Source organism: Oncorhynchus mykiss, chromosome 6 (genome assembly GCF_057628025.1).
Source record: "Oncorhynchus mykiss isolate SJ-2025 chromosome 6, ASM5762802v1, whole genome shotgun sequence".
NCBI classification, from domain to species: domain Eukaryota; kingdom Metazoa; phylum Chordata; class Actinopteri; order Salmoniformes; family Salmonidae; genus Oncorhynchus; species Oncorhynchus mykiss.
The window spans coordinates 73,948,382-73,969,345 of record NC_143027.1 but is presented as its reverse complement, the minus strand read 5'-3'; the positions used below and the strand labels follow the sequence as shown (position 1 = coordinate 73,969,345).

Below are 20,964 nucleotides of genomic sequence, written 5' to 3'. Positions count from 1 at the left end.
CCAAAGTGGCTGTTTGAGATCAGTTCATGGCTGTTTCTTGAGAGAAGATGGTATGAACAGCGATTGTCTGTCTGACAACACGAGGGATTTCCGGCTGTAGGTTAAAAGTGACTGTGGGTTGATACACTTCCACAAGTCCAGAGCCATTAGGGTATGGTAGGGCCCAAACTGCAGTCTAGGGACTGGATCTGAAAGACAGAAATAATACACTAAATACTGTTGTTGAGGGACTGTCGTCTTCATTTGCGTGTTTTCAAGAGTACCACTCTCTGGTTGTTATCTCATGAGAGCTCTTAGATAATAGCTGGTACAGTATATAAAACATGGCCTACTAAGTGACAAGGGCATTGTTGTTACCTGTTTTTACTCCATCCACCATTATAGGCATTCCCCCAGCCGTTTTGTTCTGTCTTGTATTCTACCTGATTCTACCTGATCCTCCTCTGATAAAGGTAGTTGCTTAACACAGCATCACATCTTGCAGTCTAGCTGCTTATTGTCCCTCTCACACCATAAAGTGCTGGCTTCATTGATTGTCATAATGTGATGTAGTCTGCATTGAATTTGTCCAATGTGTCTTTTTTCTGTTCAGTGTTCAGTCTTGTCTCCCTGCTGTGCTTCCCTCAGTGAAGCTTATTGATTTGATTCTACTCATGGAACAATCAGGCAACAATGTGCTGCATCCTTTTTGGTCCTGGGCACATTTTAAGCCTTTTATTCCTGGGGTCTGCGACCTTTCAGGTAACAGACGTAAAATGAAACATAACAGGATAATTATGCGACACCCCTGTGAACTTTAGTCAACAATGACAGTGGTAGACAGTGGTAGACAGTGGTAGACAGTGGTAGACAGTGGTAGACAGTGGTAGACAGTGGTAGACATGGGGAAAAACAGCCAGTGTAAAAAAAATAGAAATAAATGAAAGGACTTTTTGACTAGTGAAGCAGTCCATGAAATTGAAGTTTGAAGAATTGAATGACTTTCTTTGTTCTTTTTGAACTGGGGGGGAAAAGGGAAAGTGGATTGTTGTACCTCCCTTTCAAAGGTACTGAACCCTGCAATCAAACCATGCCTCATACGTTGGACATATGTTGGCATTTAATGCTTAGCTTATGTGTTAGCCATGGTAATTGGGAGGTATCAGCGGTATTAACTGTTTCTGGTCTCCCTAAAGCCATGTCTATCCCCACAGCACTGCAGATGTTCAGCAGCTTACCTAGTGTGTACCCAGAGGCCAAGGACAAACCCTAGATAGGTGGGACTATAGACTGGTACAGTGAATGTGAAAGAGACATTTAGAAAGCATCAAGGTTTTGTCTTTTTAGATGTCTGCATTGTAAATTGCGGTCAAATATATTACCATTTTCTGCCATGTCCTGAGGGGGGAAAACAATAAATGAAAGAAAGTAATCAAATTATCTGGAAAACATATTAACTTTGTTAAGTTATATTGAGTGCCATTTCTCCCCCTGGCTACTATTAATGTTTTAACTGGAAAGGAGCAAGAGAGATTCTTAAGGTATTCAGTGTTGTGGTGACCTCTGTGTAATCCAACTTGGCACTCTCCTCATTGGGTGAGAGGAGACATGAAACACTGTGTATGTTTTCCTTTTTTCCACAGGCATCTGTTGTGGCTGAGCAGTTCTTACAAGCACAGTTCTAATCCTGATACTGCCTAGCATACATGACAGCAGCAAGAAAGAGAGCTCAGCAGCTCACCTCCAGTCTGCAGACATGAATGACATCAAGTTGGCTCTGCTGGGCAGCGAGGGAGCAGGGAAGTCAGGTAAATGCCTGAATGAATAATGTATGTGTTTGCATCATTAAGTATTTCTTTAACTGCCTAGTTTCTTGTATTTGACTGTAGAGGCTTGCAAGGCCAAACGAACAGAACAATTGAACTGCTTATTTCTATGCTTTGCATACGAACGTATAATTTCCCTCACTGTAAACAGTGTAACATTCTACAGTGTAGCCGTGACCAGAGGGAAATGATCACCTAGACAGATAGATAGAGATCGCTGCATGAGCTCCAAGCACAATGTTTTTAGATCATAACTCTAGAAGAGGAATGAAGTTGCTAGGTTTATGTAGGGTCTTGGACAGAGGAAATTTAGATTGATGGTTGGAACATGCATCTAATTGATGAGGAATACGTTTTCTTGTAAGGCAGGGGAAAGTGCGATCCCTCAGGCTAACTGGAACATGTTCAACCAAGGTCTCTTGAGAGAGAGAGAAATGATACTGTGGTAGAAACTAATAAAAGTAGATGCAGGATAAAGCCCACTGCAGTGTTCAATCTACATGGAGGGGAGAGTGGAGAAGTGCAGAATAGGAAAACACCATGACTGAACAGCCCTGTTTTAGCTTACCAAACAACTGTTCAGGGTTCCACTACCAAGACCAAAGTATCCAAGCCTAAATTAAACTATTTGTTGTTTATGTTCTTGTTTCCTGTATATTAATACGCCTGTCTTACCCACGTCACATTTCTCCCTCTCCAGCTGTTCTGGTAAGGTTTCTGACAAAACGTTTCATTGGAGAGTATGCCTCCAACGCCAGTGAGTACACAGATTTCTCACCCATATTTAAAGTAGGGTAGTAATGTTTTTACAATGTCATATAGATATGCTCTCAGGACATAAAAATGCAATCTGTTGTATTCACAGTTACAGTCTGTTGCTACTGGCTGTTCACCAATGTCGTCAACTTAGGGAGTAAAACGTTTTATTACTTTATTACCCCTGGGAGTCTGACATGAATTGAAACACACATACTGCACAGTACAAGATCCACCAGGAAGTTAAGTATAGTTCACTCAGGCATTTTAATTATGAGTGAATTTTAAGTAATCATTTACTGATTTGACTATTCAAATGATTCTTCAAGTTCACATATAGTATGTGTTAACACATGTTTTGGTTTAATGTGATATGCTTGGCCGAGGGTAACTTATAATTTCTGAATGAAGTCATTGGCATGTTGACATGTTCCCATTAGTCATCGCTTGTTTAACATGCTGGAAGATGGCTGCATTTGATGTTACAGTTTACACAGGGGTATATGACCTTTCCCTTAAATTAATTAACTCAGTCTACTTCATCAGAACAATCATGGCCTGGATGTTTGAGGCTTACAGTAATCATTATTTCATGGGAGAAGTCTGTACATTACTATTTACATCAGATTTGAACTATTGCACGTTTCCTATTACAATAAGTATGCTTTGAACTTGTGTTACAGACTCCTTATACCGTAAAAGGCTCTCCATCGAAGGAAGACTGTTACACTTGGAAGTATTTGATCCGTGTTCACAGGTATCTGATCTGTTCCCTGCATATATTCATGTGTTTTTAGCTCATGCCTAACATAGTAGTATCTAATGGCATGGGAAATAGATTGTATGTTGTGTTCTGATGTGATTTATGATAATCCCCTGTAGCTCAGAATACACTAGACACAATGATCAGCCCTTGGAAAGCAGAGACAGGCAGCACTAGAACATGTTGACTGCTTATGACAGCCGCATTCGGTACCCTTCATTCCCAAATGTTGGGTTTTATTATGATCTCCCCCCCCCCCCCCCCCCCCCCTGCATGTGCCACGTCTATTTCTATGGGCACAAGCACTGTTCATGACAAACTGTTCACACCCCTAATGTTGGTGGAGAGAATCTTGCAGGTTTAAAGCTTATTTCCAACCACTCCACACATTTTGTCATGGGGTGCAAAGAAAATGAAAGAGTTTTAAAGCAAATTTTCTTGCAATTCTATACAATTTGCCATGTCTAAGGTGTATTCGTGATATTTGAATGATAAAACAATTACAACAATATCTATGGGTTAAAATTCAGTCTCTCGATGTGCAAAACTGATAGAGACATACCCCAAGCGACTTACAGCTGTAATCGCAGCAAAAGGTGGCGCTACAAAGTATTACCTTAAGGGGGCTGAATAATTTTGCACGCCCAATTTTTCAGTTTTTGATTTGTTAAAAAAGTTTGAAATATCCAATAAATGTTGTTCCACTTCATTATTGTGTCCCACTTGTTGTTGATTCTTCACAAAAAAATACAGTTTTATATCTTTATGTTTGAAGCCTGAAATGTGGCAAAAGGTCGCAAAGTTCAAGGGGGCCGAATACTTTCGCAAGGCACTGTATGTTCAAATGTTTATTACTTTCATTTATTTTATGTTCGTATTCTTATCTTGTTTCTCATTGTTGAGAAGGAACCTGTAAGTAAGCATTTCGTTGGATGGTGTATACCATTTGTATCCCGTACATACGACTAATACAACTTGAAACTATAATTTCTAAGTGTCAGTGTTATCCAGGCTCCTTTGGACATCCCTACCCTAAACCCTAACCTTAACCCCTACCCTTACCCATAACCATAGCCTTTACAAATGTCAACTTCAATGGTGTAGGGGATGTCAGATATCATGGACCAATTTGTAAGCTCCTGTGGCAAGTCTTGTTCAAGTTGACAAGATGGCGCCGACAGACACGGTTGCCCCGTTTTTAGGTCAAAGACAACTTTGTATAAGCATTTCACTGCACCTGCCATAACACCTGCAAGTCTGTGTACGCGACCAATAAACGTTGATATGATTTAAACACAAGCTTGTACTCAACAGCTTCACCTCCCATTACTTTTCTCATTTTCCATAGTTCTCTGAGGGGTGAGGCTACCTAATAAAATGAACCTCCATTAAATAGTTTAAAGGTTTTGCACAGTTACCCTATTTCCTGTAAAGACCGACGCTGGAGATGAGAAGCAGGTACAGGGAGACAACATTTAATCAGGAACAGACAGGTAACACAACAGGACCAGCGTCAGCACACGGGTAAACAACGACAAACGACAATTAATGCTGAAGCCGGGAACAGAGCGGGGAACCAGACAGATATAGGGGAGGTAAACGGAGGTGATTGAGTCCAGTTGAGTCCAATAATCGCTGATCCGCGTGACGGGGGGAAGGCAGGTGTGCGTAATGATGGTGGCAGGAGTGCGTAATGCTGGGGAGCCTTTTCTCATGTAAAATAGGCTTTGAGTGACCAAAAGATCATTCATAATATTTTTTTCCATTAGTTTCCATAAGTCAGGTAAGATGTGTGAGGATGTGTTTGTGATCTGTTGTCCACACCCTGTCCCCTGCCCTGTCAGAGTGGAGAGAGCAAATGTATCCTGGAAGAGCCGGTGAAGTGGGCCGATGGATTTATCGTGGTGTACAACATCAGTGACCGAACGTCCTTCCTCAACGCCCAAAACATCCTATGTCAGATCAAAGAAGCCCGTGGAGAGAGCTGCAAGGGGTGAGTGACTGTGACCTGCGACCCAGGGCCTGATGCCTACCGGACGGAAGGGATTGGGCTTTGATGAATTAATGATTCCTATTCCTGGACAGACATTTATGCTAACAGGGGGACACACACCAGTTAAAGTGGCAGGCTCCAACATGATTTTAACATTGTTGTACCATAGAGAGAATAGAAGTCGAAGTGAACACAAAAGGCAGCTGTCTGTGATAGAAGTGTAGGCTTTTCCTTCTTGATAAACATGTTTTCTAGGATTTACAACCTCATTGCTCGACTTAGTTAATTATATGAGTAAATTATTTCTCATGTTCAATTGAATTTGCCCAGAATGGCTTGTATCCAATTATCTCAGAGGCGTTAATTAAAACATGATTAAATACTAGAGGAACTATTGGGATTCCACTGGACATTTGTTACAGGACTTTAAGTGAAAGTAGGTTGCAGCCAGTCGACGGACACTGTGTGGAAGAGTGAGCTGGGACAGCTTGAGATGATAAAGACTCATATATGGCTCACAAAATGACATGGGTGGTCAGGCCTAATTTGTGTAGTGGGATTTTACTTCAGCTGGGTCCTGATGGTTTGACACTCCATGAAATAGATGTGAAGCAGAAGTCACCCTCGCTGTATATCAAAAGAGCACTTTGGGCGAAGGTCTGTCTGCATTATATAAACTCTCTGAAACTTCACTGAAGCCACCACTTGGCCTACTTGGTTAGTTTTCCTTTGATACTGTGGGCTGCTTCAATAAACATTTCAGTAGTTTATACAGCCTTACTAATTCAGATGAATGTGATGAACGTCAGATGAAATTCATGATGAGTCAGAAGAAACACATATTTTGATTAAGTTGATGATCATTTTAAGGAGGGAGGTTTTTTGACCCTGGTGTGCCTGTTTTGGACAGAGAGATGGACAAGATGGACATCCCAATCTGCCTGGTGGGGAACAAGCAGGACCTGTGCCACGCCCGTCAGGTGTTTGAGGAGGAGGGTTGTGCTTTGGCTCAGGAGCACAGATGCCACTTCCAGGAGGTTTCTGCAGCAGAGGACCACCTGGAGATATCCAACCTCTTCACCAAGCTCATCCGCCACGTCATGGATCACCTGAAGTATCGGGCTGACCTCCGCCGCTACAGTGGCTCTAAGTCCATGGCCAAGCTCATCAACAATGTCTTCGGCAAGAGGAGGAAATCTGTCTGAAGGTGGGGTGCTCATGTGGACGTTGATGGGATGTTTGATTGGGATGACTTGTGTTTATATATTGTGGACGCCTGGGTTGTTGATTCTGATGAACACTTATTGTGATATGGACAGGGACAGCTCTGTAAGTTTGAATGACATACGTCATAGTCCAGACTTTACAGTGGTGGAAAAAGTACTCCAATGTCCAGATGGCACAATTGGTATATTTTTATTTATTTACGGATAGCCAGAGGCACACTCCAACACTCAGACATTAATTTACAAATGAAGCATTTGTGTTTAGTTGGTCCGCCAGATCAGAGGCAGTAGAGATGTCAAGGATGTACTCTTGATAAGTGTGTGAATTGGACCATTTTCCTGTCAAAATGTGACAAGTACTTTTGGGTATCAGAGAAAATGTATGAAGTAAAAAGTACATTATTTTCTTTAGGAATGTAGTAAATGTAAAGGAAAAAGTAGTCAAAAATATAAATAGTGAAGTGCAGATACCCCCCAAAACTACTTAAGTAATACTTTAAAGTATTTTTATTTAAGTACTTTTGTTGATTGTGTAACATCTACGTATTTAGCAATGACTGACCCTATTTAGTGTCATGTTTGTCATGTAATCAAATAATTGTTAATGAATTACTTTCCAAAAGTAGTTATATGGATCAAAGAGCACAACATATTTGAGTTTGCATCAAGGAATATGCACCAATGTCTACCTCTCAGAGGGGACAGTAATAAGGTGAGAATTATGGGTAAATTGCCTCACTAACAACATCTTATGGCATATGACTTCACATAAATCCTATTGAATTTCTGCTGTGGCAGTATTACATGGGCTGTTTCTAATTTTAAGCTGTAACAATGGGTAAAATTGCTTTTCCGTGGAAAGGAACGTAAGCAGCTGGTATATTCATTCCCTACATAGCAGTAAAGGAATGTGCAGCTATTTGTTTTGCATGTACATATTCTGTTGATTTCCTGTATTCAATGTGTTTGCTGATGTATCACAACTTTGGATAGTACAAGCAAATGTCTGTGATTGTGTTTTGCATAAAAACAAACGTTCCCTCTCATTCTTGATTCTAGTTGAAAATTACCCACTGGGCACAGATGTCAATTCAACGTTTATTCCACGTTGGTTCAACGTGATTCAACCAGTGTGTACCCAGTGGGTGATTATGCCTGGTGTGGACCAACTTGCAATAAAATAGCTATTTGGGGGTATTAGTATTGTGTGAATTATTCAATGAACTAAATAATGTCCCATTTGTGTTATGTGGTTTAAAGTTAATGATTCAGCTACACTCCAATAGTTTGTTCTGGTGAAACACCTTGCTTTTTTTCATCCAATAATTTTGTTGAATAGTGCTTTGAATATGAATCGAATGCAAAACAACCCACAATTAGCATACCAGTCATTGCTTTGGAATCTCATTAGAACTATGTGCCGATTGTTGGTAGGATAATGTGTATACAACCCAGCTCAGACCTGCAAGGCTTAACTGCTGTGCTTGGATTTCAGGGTACTGTTTGCATGTGATCAGCTATCTCATCTAGTGATTATTATCTTTGCAAAAAGCAGAAACATTGATTTAACTCAGCTTGTAATGTCTGTCTTTAGCATGTCTGTTGAAAATGTTATCCCTAAGTTTGAAATGCTTTTTTTTAGTTTGGCTCAGTTCTTAATAAGGAATTTAATATCACAATAATGTTGTCTTTTCCATTCTGTTGTATTTAGAAAATGTGGTCATACGTTGAGACAATAAAATTGCAAAAGTATATTATACAAGCATCACTCTTTCAAATGTACAACCATAATTAATGTTTACAATGGACAGTCTAAGAACTGGCAAGATGTCCAAACAGTGGAAGCTATTAAAGTGGGGGACTCAAAGGAGCTCTGGAATCTAGTAACACTTACAATGTGTTTGATGATGTTGCCTTTACTTTTAAGATTCATTAAAAGTTGTGCTACAGTAACAGGGATTGCATTTAGTCAAAAATAATGTTGCTGTCATCCTCATAAACTGCCAACTTGGCAGTTAGGTAGGTCTAAAAATGTGTACTAAAAGGAGATCCAAATACCACTGCTTATCACATTTAAACTGTATTGTTCCCTCCTAAGCTGATAATTGGAAATATGAATTTTTGAATTTTACGGAAATGGAATTGTAACATTAGATACAAAATAATAAGAAACATATTGACGGCAAACATTTTTTATATCACTTATCTCCACTAGATGGGGACTAATCACCATGTAGGCAGATAGGCCACCCTGTGAAGTTTGCATACGTAAACTATAGTGCTATTCAGTTTGACTCACCATAGTCATAGACTTATTCTTATCTTCATGAAATGTGTGAAAATAAATAGGTTTACTATTCAAAACATTCCAATGTATGACAATTTGTATACCGTAACAGCAATACATTAATTATGTATTTCTATAAGAATATACATTTCCTTTAGTAGAGCATTCAAATCAAGTGTTGCTGTTGGTAGAGAATATTATATGATGCCAGATTTTCACTGCGCTTTTTTGTCCCTGTTTAGTATCCGTAGTACACCACCTTTCGCATCACACAAGAAAAGTTAAGGAAAGTGGCTCTTGCGATGTCACTTGATTCCTGGTTGCTAAAGAGACTGTAACGTTGGAAGAATACAATAACGGATCTCACCGTTACCCCCAACAAACAAATATAAGGTAAATGCATGTGAATAGATTAATAGGATTTAAATGAGTTAGTTATGTTTCAATGAAAAGTAGGTCGTTTGCATACTTCTCGCTGTTGCCATGGCAACACACGCAAAAGCAGCAGTGTGTTTTGTTTTGACTAGCCTCTGCAGTTTTTTCGCTAATGACTAACATTAGGTAATCTTCATTAATAATGTGTAATTATGTAGCTATATATTACGTTTTGTGGCGGTGGCTACATATAATTGAATTAATTCGAGATTAACGTTAATCTAGTTCAGGGATGGGCAACTCCAGTCCTTGGGGACCGGAGTGTCGGTGTCACACTTTTTCCTTGCAAATAGAGCTGATTAGACTAATTACATTCTAAACTGAAGATCATGATTAGTTAATTATTGGAGTCAGGTGTGTTAGCAGGTGCTGGGACGAATGTGTGACACCAATCCGTCCCCCGAGGACTGGATTTGCTGATGTAGTTATTGATTATTTTGAGGAGTCCTGTAAATTAGCTTGCTTATTACTAACGTTAGCTCTATTTCATCAGTGAACTAACTGTATGTGGAAAAAAAGTTACCTAACAAATAGGCCTAAAACTATTTTCCCAACATAGTATATTGTCGGTAAGTAGTCTTTGGTGTAAAGTATTTAAGTAAAAATGCTTTAAAGTACTACTTATCGTTTTTTTGTTATCTGTACTTTACTATTTATATTTTTTGACTACTTTTACTTGCCTACATTCCTAAAGAAAATAATGTACTTTTTAATCCATGCATTTTCCCTGACACCCAAAAGTACTCATTACATTTTGAATGCTTAGCAGGACATGTAAATGGCCCAATTCACACACTTATCAAGAGAACATCCCTACTGCCTCTGATCTGGTGGACTCACTAAACACAAATGCTTAATTTGTAAATGATGTCTGGGTGTTGAAGGGTGCCTGCCCGTAGCTATCTGTGGATTAAAAAAATAATGTTTTAAATACAAGAACATTGTGCTGTTTGCTTATTAATATAAGCAATTTTATTTATACTTTTCATTTTGATACTTAAGTATATTTAAAACTAAATACATTTAGACTTTTACTCAAGTAGTATTTTACCGGGTGACTATTACTCGAGCCATTTCCTATCAAGGTATCTTTACTCAAGTATGACAATTGGGTACTTCTTCCACCACTGTAAGTAGAAAACTAGCTATCTGACTTCATTTGCAGACAGAAAGCTGTTAAAAGGAATCCTTCAAACTCCATTCAATCAGTGCATTGAATGTTTTTAAACATCACACACATTAAAACACTACTATGCAGGTTTCATGCCAGATAATTATATTTAGCAGGAAGGGGTCATAGAAAGTTAATTGCTGCTTGTATGAGGTTGAAATAATTATGTGTTTCAAGCAGCTGGGTATTGGCTCCTCCTGCAATAATGCCTTTCTTGGTTAAGAATGTAATGTTCTTGTTTCATGGCTTCCTCTAATGACACGTTTGAATAGGCTAGGCCCATATAATTAGAACAGTAATTTAATAAGATCTCTATGGCTAGGCCTACCAGTCTAAGATAAACTGCAGTGGGACGAAAAGCGTGAAGTTGATCGATCCCCGAGGGAGGCGCTGATTTCGTTTTTTAAAAATCTGACAGTGAAACAGTCTTATGACTATAAAATGTGTTGGCACCTTAAATTCTTGCAGAAATGTTTGATGAAGACTGAAATAAGATCAAAATCTGTTTTTTGAGTGCACTTGAAATATGCAGCATGCAATGTGAATTGTCTTGATCGTATGAAGAGGTAACTCTGTTGATCGCTTAGCCAATTTATTGAAAGCTAGTCAATGTTAGTCTGACTAGCCTAGCCAGCTATTGTAAATGTAAATTTGCCTGCTTAGGAAGCTGGTGTTTCATGAGCTATCTGTCGGTGAATTCCCATTTTGAATCATGTTTTGGCATGGTTATATGTCTCATTTCAAGTAACTATCTGCAGGCGTAGGCCTTCACACTTGTACGGGTTGAAAATGGCACATTTGGACACTGATAAGTGGCTAAATTGGAACGCAGTGGCTGTACTGTAATATACTATACATTACTTCACAGCTTTGCATGGGTTTTGACTTACAACCGTTGTCTTGAGCACCACGCGCGACAATAATTTGCCCCTATCCCTCCCACTAATTGGGCAACTTTTGCAAATGTTTTATTGTCTGAGTGAGGAAAATGCTGTAAATTACAAGGACTCTATTTACTTTGAGACGTTGAGGATTATAATAAATACAGCTGATGTCATACAAGCAAGCCAAACACCCGCAAGTCCAAATGTGCACTTCACGTTTCCATATCATTAAACTCATGTCATATACAGTGTCAATTTTTATGATCACGATGTTTGATGTACAGTTAAAGATGACATGGTGTTATACAGTTGAAGTCAGAAGTTTAAACACCTTTGCAAAATACATTTAAACTCAGTTTCACAATTCCTGACATTTAATCCTAGTAAAAAGTCCCTGTCTTAGGTCAGTTAGGATCACCACTTTATTTTAAGAATGTGAAATATCAGAATAATTGTAGATAGAAATAAAAGCTGAAATAAATCATTCTTTCATCACATTCCCAATGGGTCAGAAGTTTACATACTCAATTAGTATTTGGTAGCATTGCCTTTTTAAATGGTTTAACTTGGGTCAAATGTTTCAGGTAACCTTCCACAAGCTTCCCACAATAAGTTGGGTGAATGTTGGCCCATTCCTCCTGACAAAGCTGGTGTAACTGAGTCAGGTTTGTAGGCCTCCTTGCTCACACATGCTTTTTCAGTTCTGCCCACACATTTTCTATAGGATTGAGGTCAGGGCTTTGTGATAGCCACTCCAATACCTTGACTTTGTTGTCCTTAAGCCATTTTGCCACACCTTTGGAAGAATGCTTGGGGTCATTGTCCATTTGGAAGACCAATTTGAGACCAAGCTTTAACTTCCTAACTGATGTCTTGAGATGTTGCTAATATATCCACATAATTTTCCTTCCTCACGATTCAATCTATTTTGTGAAGTGCACCAGTCCCTCCTGCAGCAAAGCACCCCCACAACATGCTGCCACCCCCGTGCTTCACGGTTAGGATGGTGTTCTCCGGCTTGCAAGCCTCCCCCTTTTTCCTCCAAACATAACAATGGTCATTATGGCCAAACAGTTCTATTTTTGTTTCATCAGACCAGAGGACATTTCTTCAAAAAGTATGTCCCCATGTACAGTTGCAAACTGAAGTCTGGCTTTTTTATGACGGATTTGGTGCAGTGGATTCTTCCTAGCTGAGAGGCCTTTCAGGTTATGTCGATATAGAACTCATTTAACTGTGGATATATATACACATTTGTACCTGTTTCCTCCAGCATCTTCACAAGGTCCTTTGCTGTTGTACTGGGATTGATTTGCACTTTTCGCACCAAAGTACGTTCATCTCTAGGAGACAGATTGCGTCTCATTCCTGAGCTGTAAGACAGCTGCATGGTCCCATGGTGTTTATACTTGCGTACTATTGTTTGTACAGATGAACATGCTACCTTCAGGCATTTGGAAATTGCTCCCAAGGATGAACCAGACTTGTGGAGGTCTACAATTTGTTTTGGCTGATTTCTTTTGATTTTCCCATGATCTCAAGCAAAGGAGCACTGAGTTTGAAGGTAGGCCTTGAAATACATTCACAGGTGCACCTCCAATTGACTCAAATTATGTCAATTAGCCTATCAGAAGCTTCTAAAGCATTGACATCATTTTCTGGAATTTTCCAAGCTGTTTAAAGGCAGAGTCAACTTAGTGTATGTAAACTTCTGACCCACTGGAATTGAGATACAGTGAAATAATCTCTGTAAACAATTGTTGGATAAATGACTTGTGTCATGCACAATGTAGATATCCTAACTGACTTACCAAAACTATAGTGTGTTAACAAAACATTTGTGGAGTGGTTGAAAAACAAGTTTTAATGACTCCAACCTAAGTGTATGTAAACTTCCGACTTCAACTGTACCTTGGCTTGTCTTGAACAGAAAAGCCTATATTTGTTATATTGTGAAGAAAGTTTACAGCGGCTCACACATCTAAATGCACTTACGACTCCATTCTATGCGCACCAAAATTACCATCTGCTTCTCTGAATTGCCTTGAGAAAGCATAAAACGTAAATCATAGTCTACTGATGCTGAGGCGCTATAGTCCAGTGCCCTTTGTGACATAGCTACACGGCTCTGAGACCACCACCCGCTGGAAATGCACAGCCTGATCGAGCACCTCCCTCCCCACAATTCTCAACCAATGCGGCTCTGGTATGCGTCCTCTATTCATTTGAATGTGTTGACAGTTAGAGAAATAGCTTGAGCTGCACTGAGAAGTCTAAAAGTATGAAAGCCAATGGTCCAATATTCTAGGACACTGCTGTGCATACGCGTATGCATTTTGGACAATGATAAACACAACACTGTAAGATCATATTTTGTCATTTTGCTAGTCATGTTGGCGACACGCTTTCAAATGATGCCCACCCGACCCAGGTTGCAATTTATAATGGACCCTTTTTGGGTTGCGTAAACAACTGTAATTGTGTGAAGGTGAGGATGCAGGGCTGTGTTACAAACAAAACAACTAAATGTGATCTTGCTCTAGTTCCTCATCGGCACAGCTGGAAGAGCTCAAAATTGCACCTTTTATAGTTGAACACTCTTCTTTGAGTCATACAAGTTCATTGAAATTACTTAGGGACTGTGCACACTTTGGAGAGCTGTGTGGCAACATATAGATGTTGCACCTAACCCAACTTTTCCAATAATATTCTTATGTTACTGAATGTATCCAGAGTATTTTCAGATTTAGTTAAATGTGAAATGCACATAAAATCCAGTTTTATGTTTGGATTCAGTCTTGTCAGGTGAACTGTTGTGTCCTCACCTTTAATCATCATTTTTTCCCATAATCTCCAAACTGTTCCCTTTTCATTGCTACCATGGTTATACATATGCTTTCCATGTTTCTTCTGTAAGAAACATTTCAATTTAGCCCTATCCATACAGGCCAAATCCCATGAGTCTAAGTGTTAAGGAAACATTCAGTCATATAATTTGCATAAACCCCAAAAGGTATAGATAGAAATGTGTGTGTGTCATGCATTCTAGAATGGAGGTTTAAAAACAACAGCTGCATATTAGCCAACATGGCATATCCTACGCATAGCCTAAACCTTGCAATACAATCTTCTCTAAAAACAGCTGGGCAAAATGTATACAATGTGCTCTGCAATAAGATGACCAGAGTTTGATTCTAAATCAGATGAGTTCTCAAATGTCAGCAGCTGCCCAATACCATGGTCGGCACGCATAATGTTGAATGCATTTTAATATAAGATGTGGAGAATGATAAAGAGTCTGCAGGATTATAGAAAAAGCAGTTGGGAAATGAATGTTTGAGTTTCAAATGCTAAATGTCCAGCAAATTTTAATAGATTTAGGTGGTTTAAATGATTACTTTCTTACTAAACTTCAAAGTTGATGGTGCCAAATTCTTGCCAATCCATTATTCTACTACTAAATATGCATGTTTGCCATAGTGTACCTGTCATGCCTATACATTAGAACAAAGAACATCACATTTAGTGTTTCACCATTTTGAATAAAGAGACAAATAGCGAAGATGTCTCAGGCAGTATTTGAGGTATCTGTCATCAACACATGCTTCAGTGTCCCCCCCCCCAAATAGTGATGGCAGGGCTAGTTCAAACTGCAGCAGGATGGTTCTCCTCACAGGTGAATGAATCAGCTGAGCCCATGCTTGGTGAATAGCACTTGATTGATCTCTGGGACCAGGACAAAGGAGAGGAGAACTGAATAGATCATGGGAGACATGAATGAATCAAAAAAATCATCACAGCAGAGGATTGTAGGTTAGGACCTAGAAAATAACATCCTGACAGTCATTTTTTTTTATTTATTACAATAACTGGGCTACTAGGGTAAGGATAGAGATATGACAATAACAAGACTACTAGGGTAATGATAGAGAAATGACAATAACAAGGCTACTAGGGTAAGGATAGAGGCAGGGTGCTCTGCATCCTATTCCAACTAGGCCTATTGACAGGGATAATGTAGTCTCAAAATCCCAACCCTTGGCAACACGGTGACTAGGGTCTGGTTTCCATGATGGACTCTTTTGGCATAGAGGAACTACGTCACTGCCTACGTCTATAAGGGTAGAAAAAATAACTGTGGACTCTCCCAACAGGGAGAGGCAGACATGCCAGAACGCTGCAGATGTTGATGCAAACTAGCCACTTGTGAAATGCACTCCATAAAAAACATCCGTGATCTCCATCTTGCTAGCTACTAATTTGTTTTTGTTGAAGTGGATAAAGTAGTGACGTAGGCAGTGACGTAGTTCCTCTGTCAAAAAAGTCCATCCTTGAAACCAGACCCAAGTCAAGTCTCTGCTTTGCCTAGGATCGGGTTTACAAGCATTTCTTTTGTCAGCATGAATGCCCTGATAACTGTATTAGCTTTACAATACTTGTCCTATAGATTTTTGTAGTCTTAAATTATTACTAATAATGATAGCTAAAGCGCCCTGTCCCAGAATGGCATGCTAGTGATAAAGCTACAGTATCTGCTGCTGCCAGCTAGCAACATGTCTGCTTATTTTAGCTAGCTAGCTACATTGCTAAGGCTACTGCGTTCTAAGTAAAGTTGGGAGTTATTTTACATTGATGGTATCATGTTTCTATAACTAAATAGATTACAAATATTAAAAAGACTTGATAGCAGTTTGTCGGGCAGAGATCTCTCGAGCTTTCGCCAGCTGTGTTTATGTATCTTAGGTACAGTGAACATGATTGGCAGATGTGATCAGCAGAGATGGTACCTGGATAGTAAGAGTTTTGATTGATTGATTTACTGTTTAGTACTTGGCAGCGTTTGCCTGTCCAGCTAGCAAACATACAAGTATGTATTTTGAAAACAATTGTAAGAATTAACATTGCCAGCAAACGGAAATGTGTTCATATGAAATACGCAAAATATAAAAAAAAACATCTCCTCCCTCACCAGAAAGTGATCATCTCCAAAACTAAAGCAGATCCGATTTTTCGGCCCACCGCCTACAGAGGATAGTGCTGTCCAGAGTCATACTGTATATAGAGAGTTGGGCCAATGCATGCGGTCTCTGTCTGAACGTTCAGCAAGCGCCACTTTCTCCTCCATAGCCGCTGTTAATTGACAATTGACACGTCCGCATTGTGTTGTTCATTTCTAATAGTTTTTAAAACCAATGAAGATGTGCAGTGAAAGCATACTGTGTATGCAATTTGTTGACACCGCAACACAGTACAGACTTCCCGGATGCTAATCAATAAAAATGTCAGTTAAATTCACTGCTCTGTTTTACTTGTTTACAGCGGGTCATGACGTAGGGAATTGTCAGTCTCTCTCGTATTGGTACGTCTTCAATTTTCAGAATAAAGGTGTTAACATGGCGTCCGTTCAAAAATTTGGCCCAACTCTCTTAATATATGGCACTGCTGCTGTCCATAGGGTAAATACATTTGAATTCAATTACATACCCTCTTATTTAAAGGGGAGATCAAGCTGATCCTAACTGTTATAGGGCTATTTCTATTTTGCCCTGTTTATCAAAAGTGTTGGAAAAACTTGTCAATGATCAACTGACTGGCTTTCTTGATGTCTATAGTATTCTCTCGGGGAATGCAATCTGGTTTCCCGCTCAGGTTATGGATGTTTCACTGCAACCTTAAAGGTCCTCAATGATGTCACCATTGCCCTTGATTCTAAGCAATATTGTGCTGCTATTTTTATTGACTTGGCCAAAGCTTTTGATACGGTAGACCATTCCATTCTTGTGGGCCGGCTAAGGAGTATTGGTGTCTGAGGGGTCTTTGGGCTGGTTTGCTAACTACCTCTCTCAAAGAGGGCAGTGTAAGAAGTTAGAAAATCTGCTGTCTCAGCCACTGCCTGTCACCAAGGGAGTACCCCAAGGCTCAATCCTAGGTCACACGCTCTTCTCAATTTACATCAACAACAGCTCAGGCAGTAGGAAGCTCTCATCCATTTATATGCAGATGATAGTCTTATACTCAGCTGGCCCCTCCCCGGATTTTGTGTTAAATGCTCTATAACAAAGCTTTCTTAGTGTCCATTAAGCTTTCTCTACCCTTAACCTTATTCCAAACACCTCCAAAACAAAGGTCATGTGGTTTGGTAAGAAGAATGCCCCTCTTCCCACAAGTATTATTACTACCTCTGAGGGTTTAGAGCTTGAGGTATACAAGTACTTGTGAGAATGGCTAGACGGTGCACTGTCCTTCTCTCAGCACATATCAAAGCTGCAGGCTAAGGTTATATCTAGACTTGTTTTCCTCTATCGTAATAGCTCCTCTTTCACCCCAGTTGCCAAACTAACCCCGATTCAGATGACCAATCTACCCATGCTAGATTACAGAGACATAATTTACAGATCGGTAGGTAAGGGTGCTCTCGAGCGGCTAGATGTTCTTTACCAATAGGCCATCAGATTTGCCACCAATGCTCCTTATAGGGCACATCACTGCACCTTATACTCCTCTGTAAACTGGTCATCTCTGTATACCCGTCGCAAGACCCACTGGTTGATGCTTATTTATAAAACCCTCTTAGGCCTCACTCCCCCTATATGAGATATCTACTGCAGCCCTTATCCTCCACATACAACACCCATTCTGCCAGTCACATTCTGTTAAAGGTCCCCAAAGCACAAACACATCCCTGGGTCGCTCCACTATTCAGTTCGCTGCAGCTAGCGACAAACACTCAAACTGGACAGTTTTATCTCTAACATTCAAAGACTCAATCATGGACACTCTTACTGACAGTTGTGGCTGCTTTGTGTGATGTGCTGCTGTCTCTACCTTCTTGCCCTTTGTGTTGTTGTCTGTGCCCAATAATGTTCGTATCATATTTTGTGCTGCTACCATGTTGTGTTGCTACCATGCTGTGTTGTCATGTGTTGCTGCCTTGTTATGTTATCTTAGGTCTCTCTTTATGTAGTGTTGTGTTTTCTCTTGTTGTGATGTGTGTTTTGTCCTTTATTTATATTGTATTTTTTAATTTTTAATCCCAGGCCCCCGTCCCAGCAGGAGGCTTTTTGCCTTTTGGTAGACCGTCATTGTAAATAAGAATTTATTCTTAACTGACTTGCGTAGTTAAATAAAGGTTAAATAACAGATTTAAAATGCTGTGAGACATCCATGTCTTTATTATTATTTTTTTCACCTTTATTTAACCAGGTAGGCCAGTTGAACAAGTTGTCATTTACAACTGCGACCTGGCCAAGATAAAGCAAAGCAGTGCGACAAAAAACAGCAACACAGAGTTACACATGAGATTACCAAAAGTACATTCAATAACAATAGAAACAATTCATCTCTGGAAAGATAAACAGTTGAGATTAGACATCATTTAAAAGCTTACAAACAGGGTTGTCAAACTATTTTATAACTTCTGGTAAAAAAAAATCTTAAATAAAATAAATGTTATATTTTTATTGTCAATTATCTAAAAACATATATGTTTACATATTATATGTTGTAGCTAAGCCCCTATTTTACATCATCTAAGGTTTTGGTGTTGTGCCCGCCATCGGTTGAGACACAACTTGCTCTTGAATACAGGGTGGGTGTAATGTTTTGGCTGATAAATGTACTAAAATGGGAATACATTTGAAATTTCAACTCTCAGATGGTACCACAAAGATTGTTGGCAGTCCAAACATCACAATGTTGTCTTGAATGGGAATATTTTACAAATTTTACTGTCAATCGTACATAGGACACCTATTGAAATCCTATAGATTTAGAATATAAATTACCATTTAAGTTGACATTCGACAGTGACCGGCAGTCATGTTTGTGATTTAGTAATTGAAGTTAAAATTTAAATGACTTTTAATTTCACTGGTGTACCAGCCAAATTGCAATGGTATGAAGGATTAGGTCCATTCTATGAATTATATTTCTAAGATTGAAATGACACCCACCCTGTATTCAAGAGCATATTGTGTTTCAACCAATGGCAGGCACAACACAATCAACTCAGATGATGTGAAGTAGGGTCTAAGCGAATACATGCAAATATACAACAACAAAAAATTGGAGTTTATGCAGTTTTAGGTAATTGACGTTAAATGCTTAAACATTACATGATTTTTATTAAACCTTACTTCTTGAAAAAAATTAAATAGTTTGAGAACGCTGTTTGTAAGCTTTTAAATGCCGTTGATCTTTCCAGTAATGAAGACATGGATGTCTCATGGTATGGTGGGGTATACAAAAGGGGTAAACATTGAGCACCTTTTTATCTCCTGAATTCGGGTCAAAAAAGTAACTTTCTGACCACTTACATGGGCAAACAGTACGGAAAGTTTTGTTTAAATCAAAAGGGATGCTGTCAAATAGTGATTGAATTCAAATGGATTTACCCCATATTGTTTTGATATAGGGGATCTTGAGATATATCAAGGAATTGCTTCCTGATATAGCCTGGATACTCTACACTGTGGTAAACCGTTGGGTTGAGCGTGAAGAGATTGATACAGAGACAAGGAGGTTATAGTCCGCAAAAACAAGTTTACTAAGACAGAAAATAAACATAAAAGAAAATCACTTAGGTTTGGCTCGGTCCTTCTTCTCCACTTCTGCTTGCTGTCGGCCTCTCCCCTCTCTCTCTCGCGGTGTGCCACAGTGCTCCTTTTATTTGGCCTCCACGACTGGTTGGCATTTTCCCCTAATTACCTCCACTTGGAGTTGTCCGTGTCGGGGTGCCCAGCTCCTGTATTCCTGCAGAGGGAGCCAACATCGCCTTACGTACCTCCCCTCTATTACCATCTACTGGGGTAGACCTCCTTGGATACCAACTCCCCCCTAGCCCTGAGGACTGGGAGGGAGGCATGCTCAGGGCTAGGTTTGCATCCCTCCTGGAGAGTGCGTCCACATTTCCGTGCTGGGCCCCCGACCTGTGGATGAAAGAGAATTGATGTAAGGACAGGAACCAGCGGGTGACACGGTCATTCGTGTCCTTACCTCTTGCCATCCACACAAAGGAGGCATGGTCAGTGATCAGGGTGAACTTTCTCCCGAGGAGGTAATACTTGAGGGTGTCCAGTGCCCACGTCACGGCGAGACACTCCTTCTCGACAATTGAGTATTTCTTCTCCCCCGGGAGGAGCTTCCTGCTGACATACATGATGGGGTGCTCCTCGCCTTCCTGCTCTTGGAACAAAACGGCCCCTACCCCTGTGTCAGACGCGTCTGTCTGGACCAGGATGTTTTTTGAGAAGACCGGGGTGACGAGTACCGGGTGCGAACACAGCGCATCCTTCAGGGCCTGGAATGCCGCCTCTGTGTCCTCCGTCCATCGCACCGTCTGTGGTAGCCGTGCCTTCGTTAAGTCTTTGAGGGGGGAAGCTATTGTGGCAAAGTTAGGTACAAATCTACTGTAGTACCCTGCTAACCCCAGGAATGACTTCACCTGCCTCTTGGTTCGGGGGACCGGCCATCCCCTAATGGCAGCAATTTCTTTCTTTTTTTTTCTTTTTTTTCTTGGGGTTTCACATTTCCCCTCCCGATCTGATAGCCCAGGTACTCCACCTCGGTGTGGCCCTGCTTGCACTTGTGGGGTTCATGGTCAGACCTCTTAGCGCATCAACCACGGCCTGTAACCTACAAAGATG

At 40.0% G+C, this 20,964-nt stretch overlaps 2 protein-coding genes across 3 annotated transcripts in view; both read left to right on the top strand.

Moving 5' to 3' along the window:
* Positions 1–1,618: 1,618 nt before the first annotated feature.
* Positions 1,619–8,300, top strand: LOC110526557 (ras-related and estrogen-regulated growth inhibitor-like protein A). The gene is made up of 5 exons (XM_021607620.3): positions 1,619–1,787; positions 2,506–2,562; positions 3,245–3,318; positions 5,169–5,317; positions 6,228–8,300. Exons 1-5 carry the CDS (start codon positions 1,736–1,738, stop codon positions 6,520–6,522), a joined length of 627 nt encoding a protein of 208 aa, XP_021463295.3. The 5' UTR covers positions 1,619–1,735; the 3' UTR covers positions 6,523–8,300.
* Positions 8,301–9,069: 769 nt separating this feature from the next.
* Positions 9,070–20,964, top strand: part of stk33 (serine/threonine kinase 33) — a 37,494-nt gene continuing 25,599 nt past the window's right edge. Inside the window, exon 1 of one of the 2 annotated variants that reach the window (XM_036980941.2) lies at positions 9,070–9,223. The gene's annotated coding sequence lies outside the window, so the exon portion shown is untranslated. The remainder of the gene's footprint in view (positions 9,224–20,964) is intronic. The other variant, XM_036980943.2, reaches the window with a different exon arrangement.

Coding starts and splice junctions, on each gene's coding strand:
- LOC110526557 (XM_021607620.3), top strand. CDS start 1,736: ATGAATGACATCAAGTTGGCTCTGCTGGGCAGCGAGGGAGCAGGGAAG. Junction 1,788..2,505: donor CGAGGGAGCAGGGAAGTCAG/GTAAATGCCTGA, acceptor CTCCCTCTCCAG/CTGTTCTGGTAAGGTTTCTG. Junction 2,563..3,244: donor AGAGTATGCCTCCAACGCCA/GTGAGTACACAG, acceptor CTTGTGTTACAG/ACTCCTTATACCGTAAAAGG.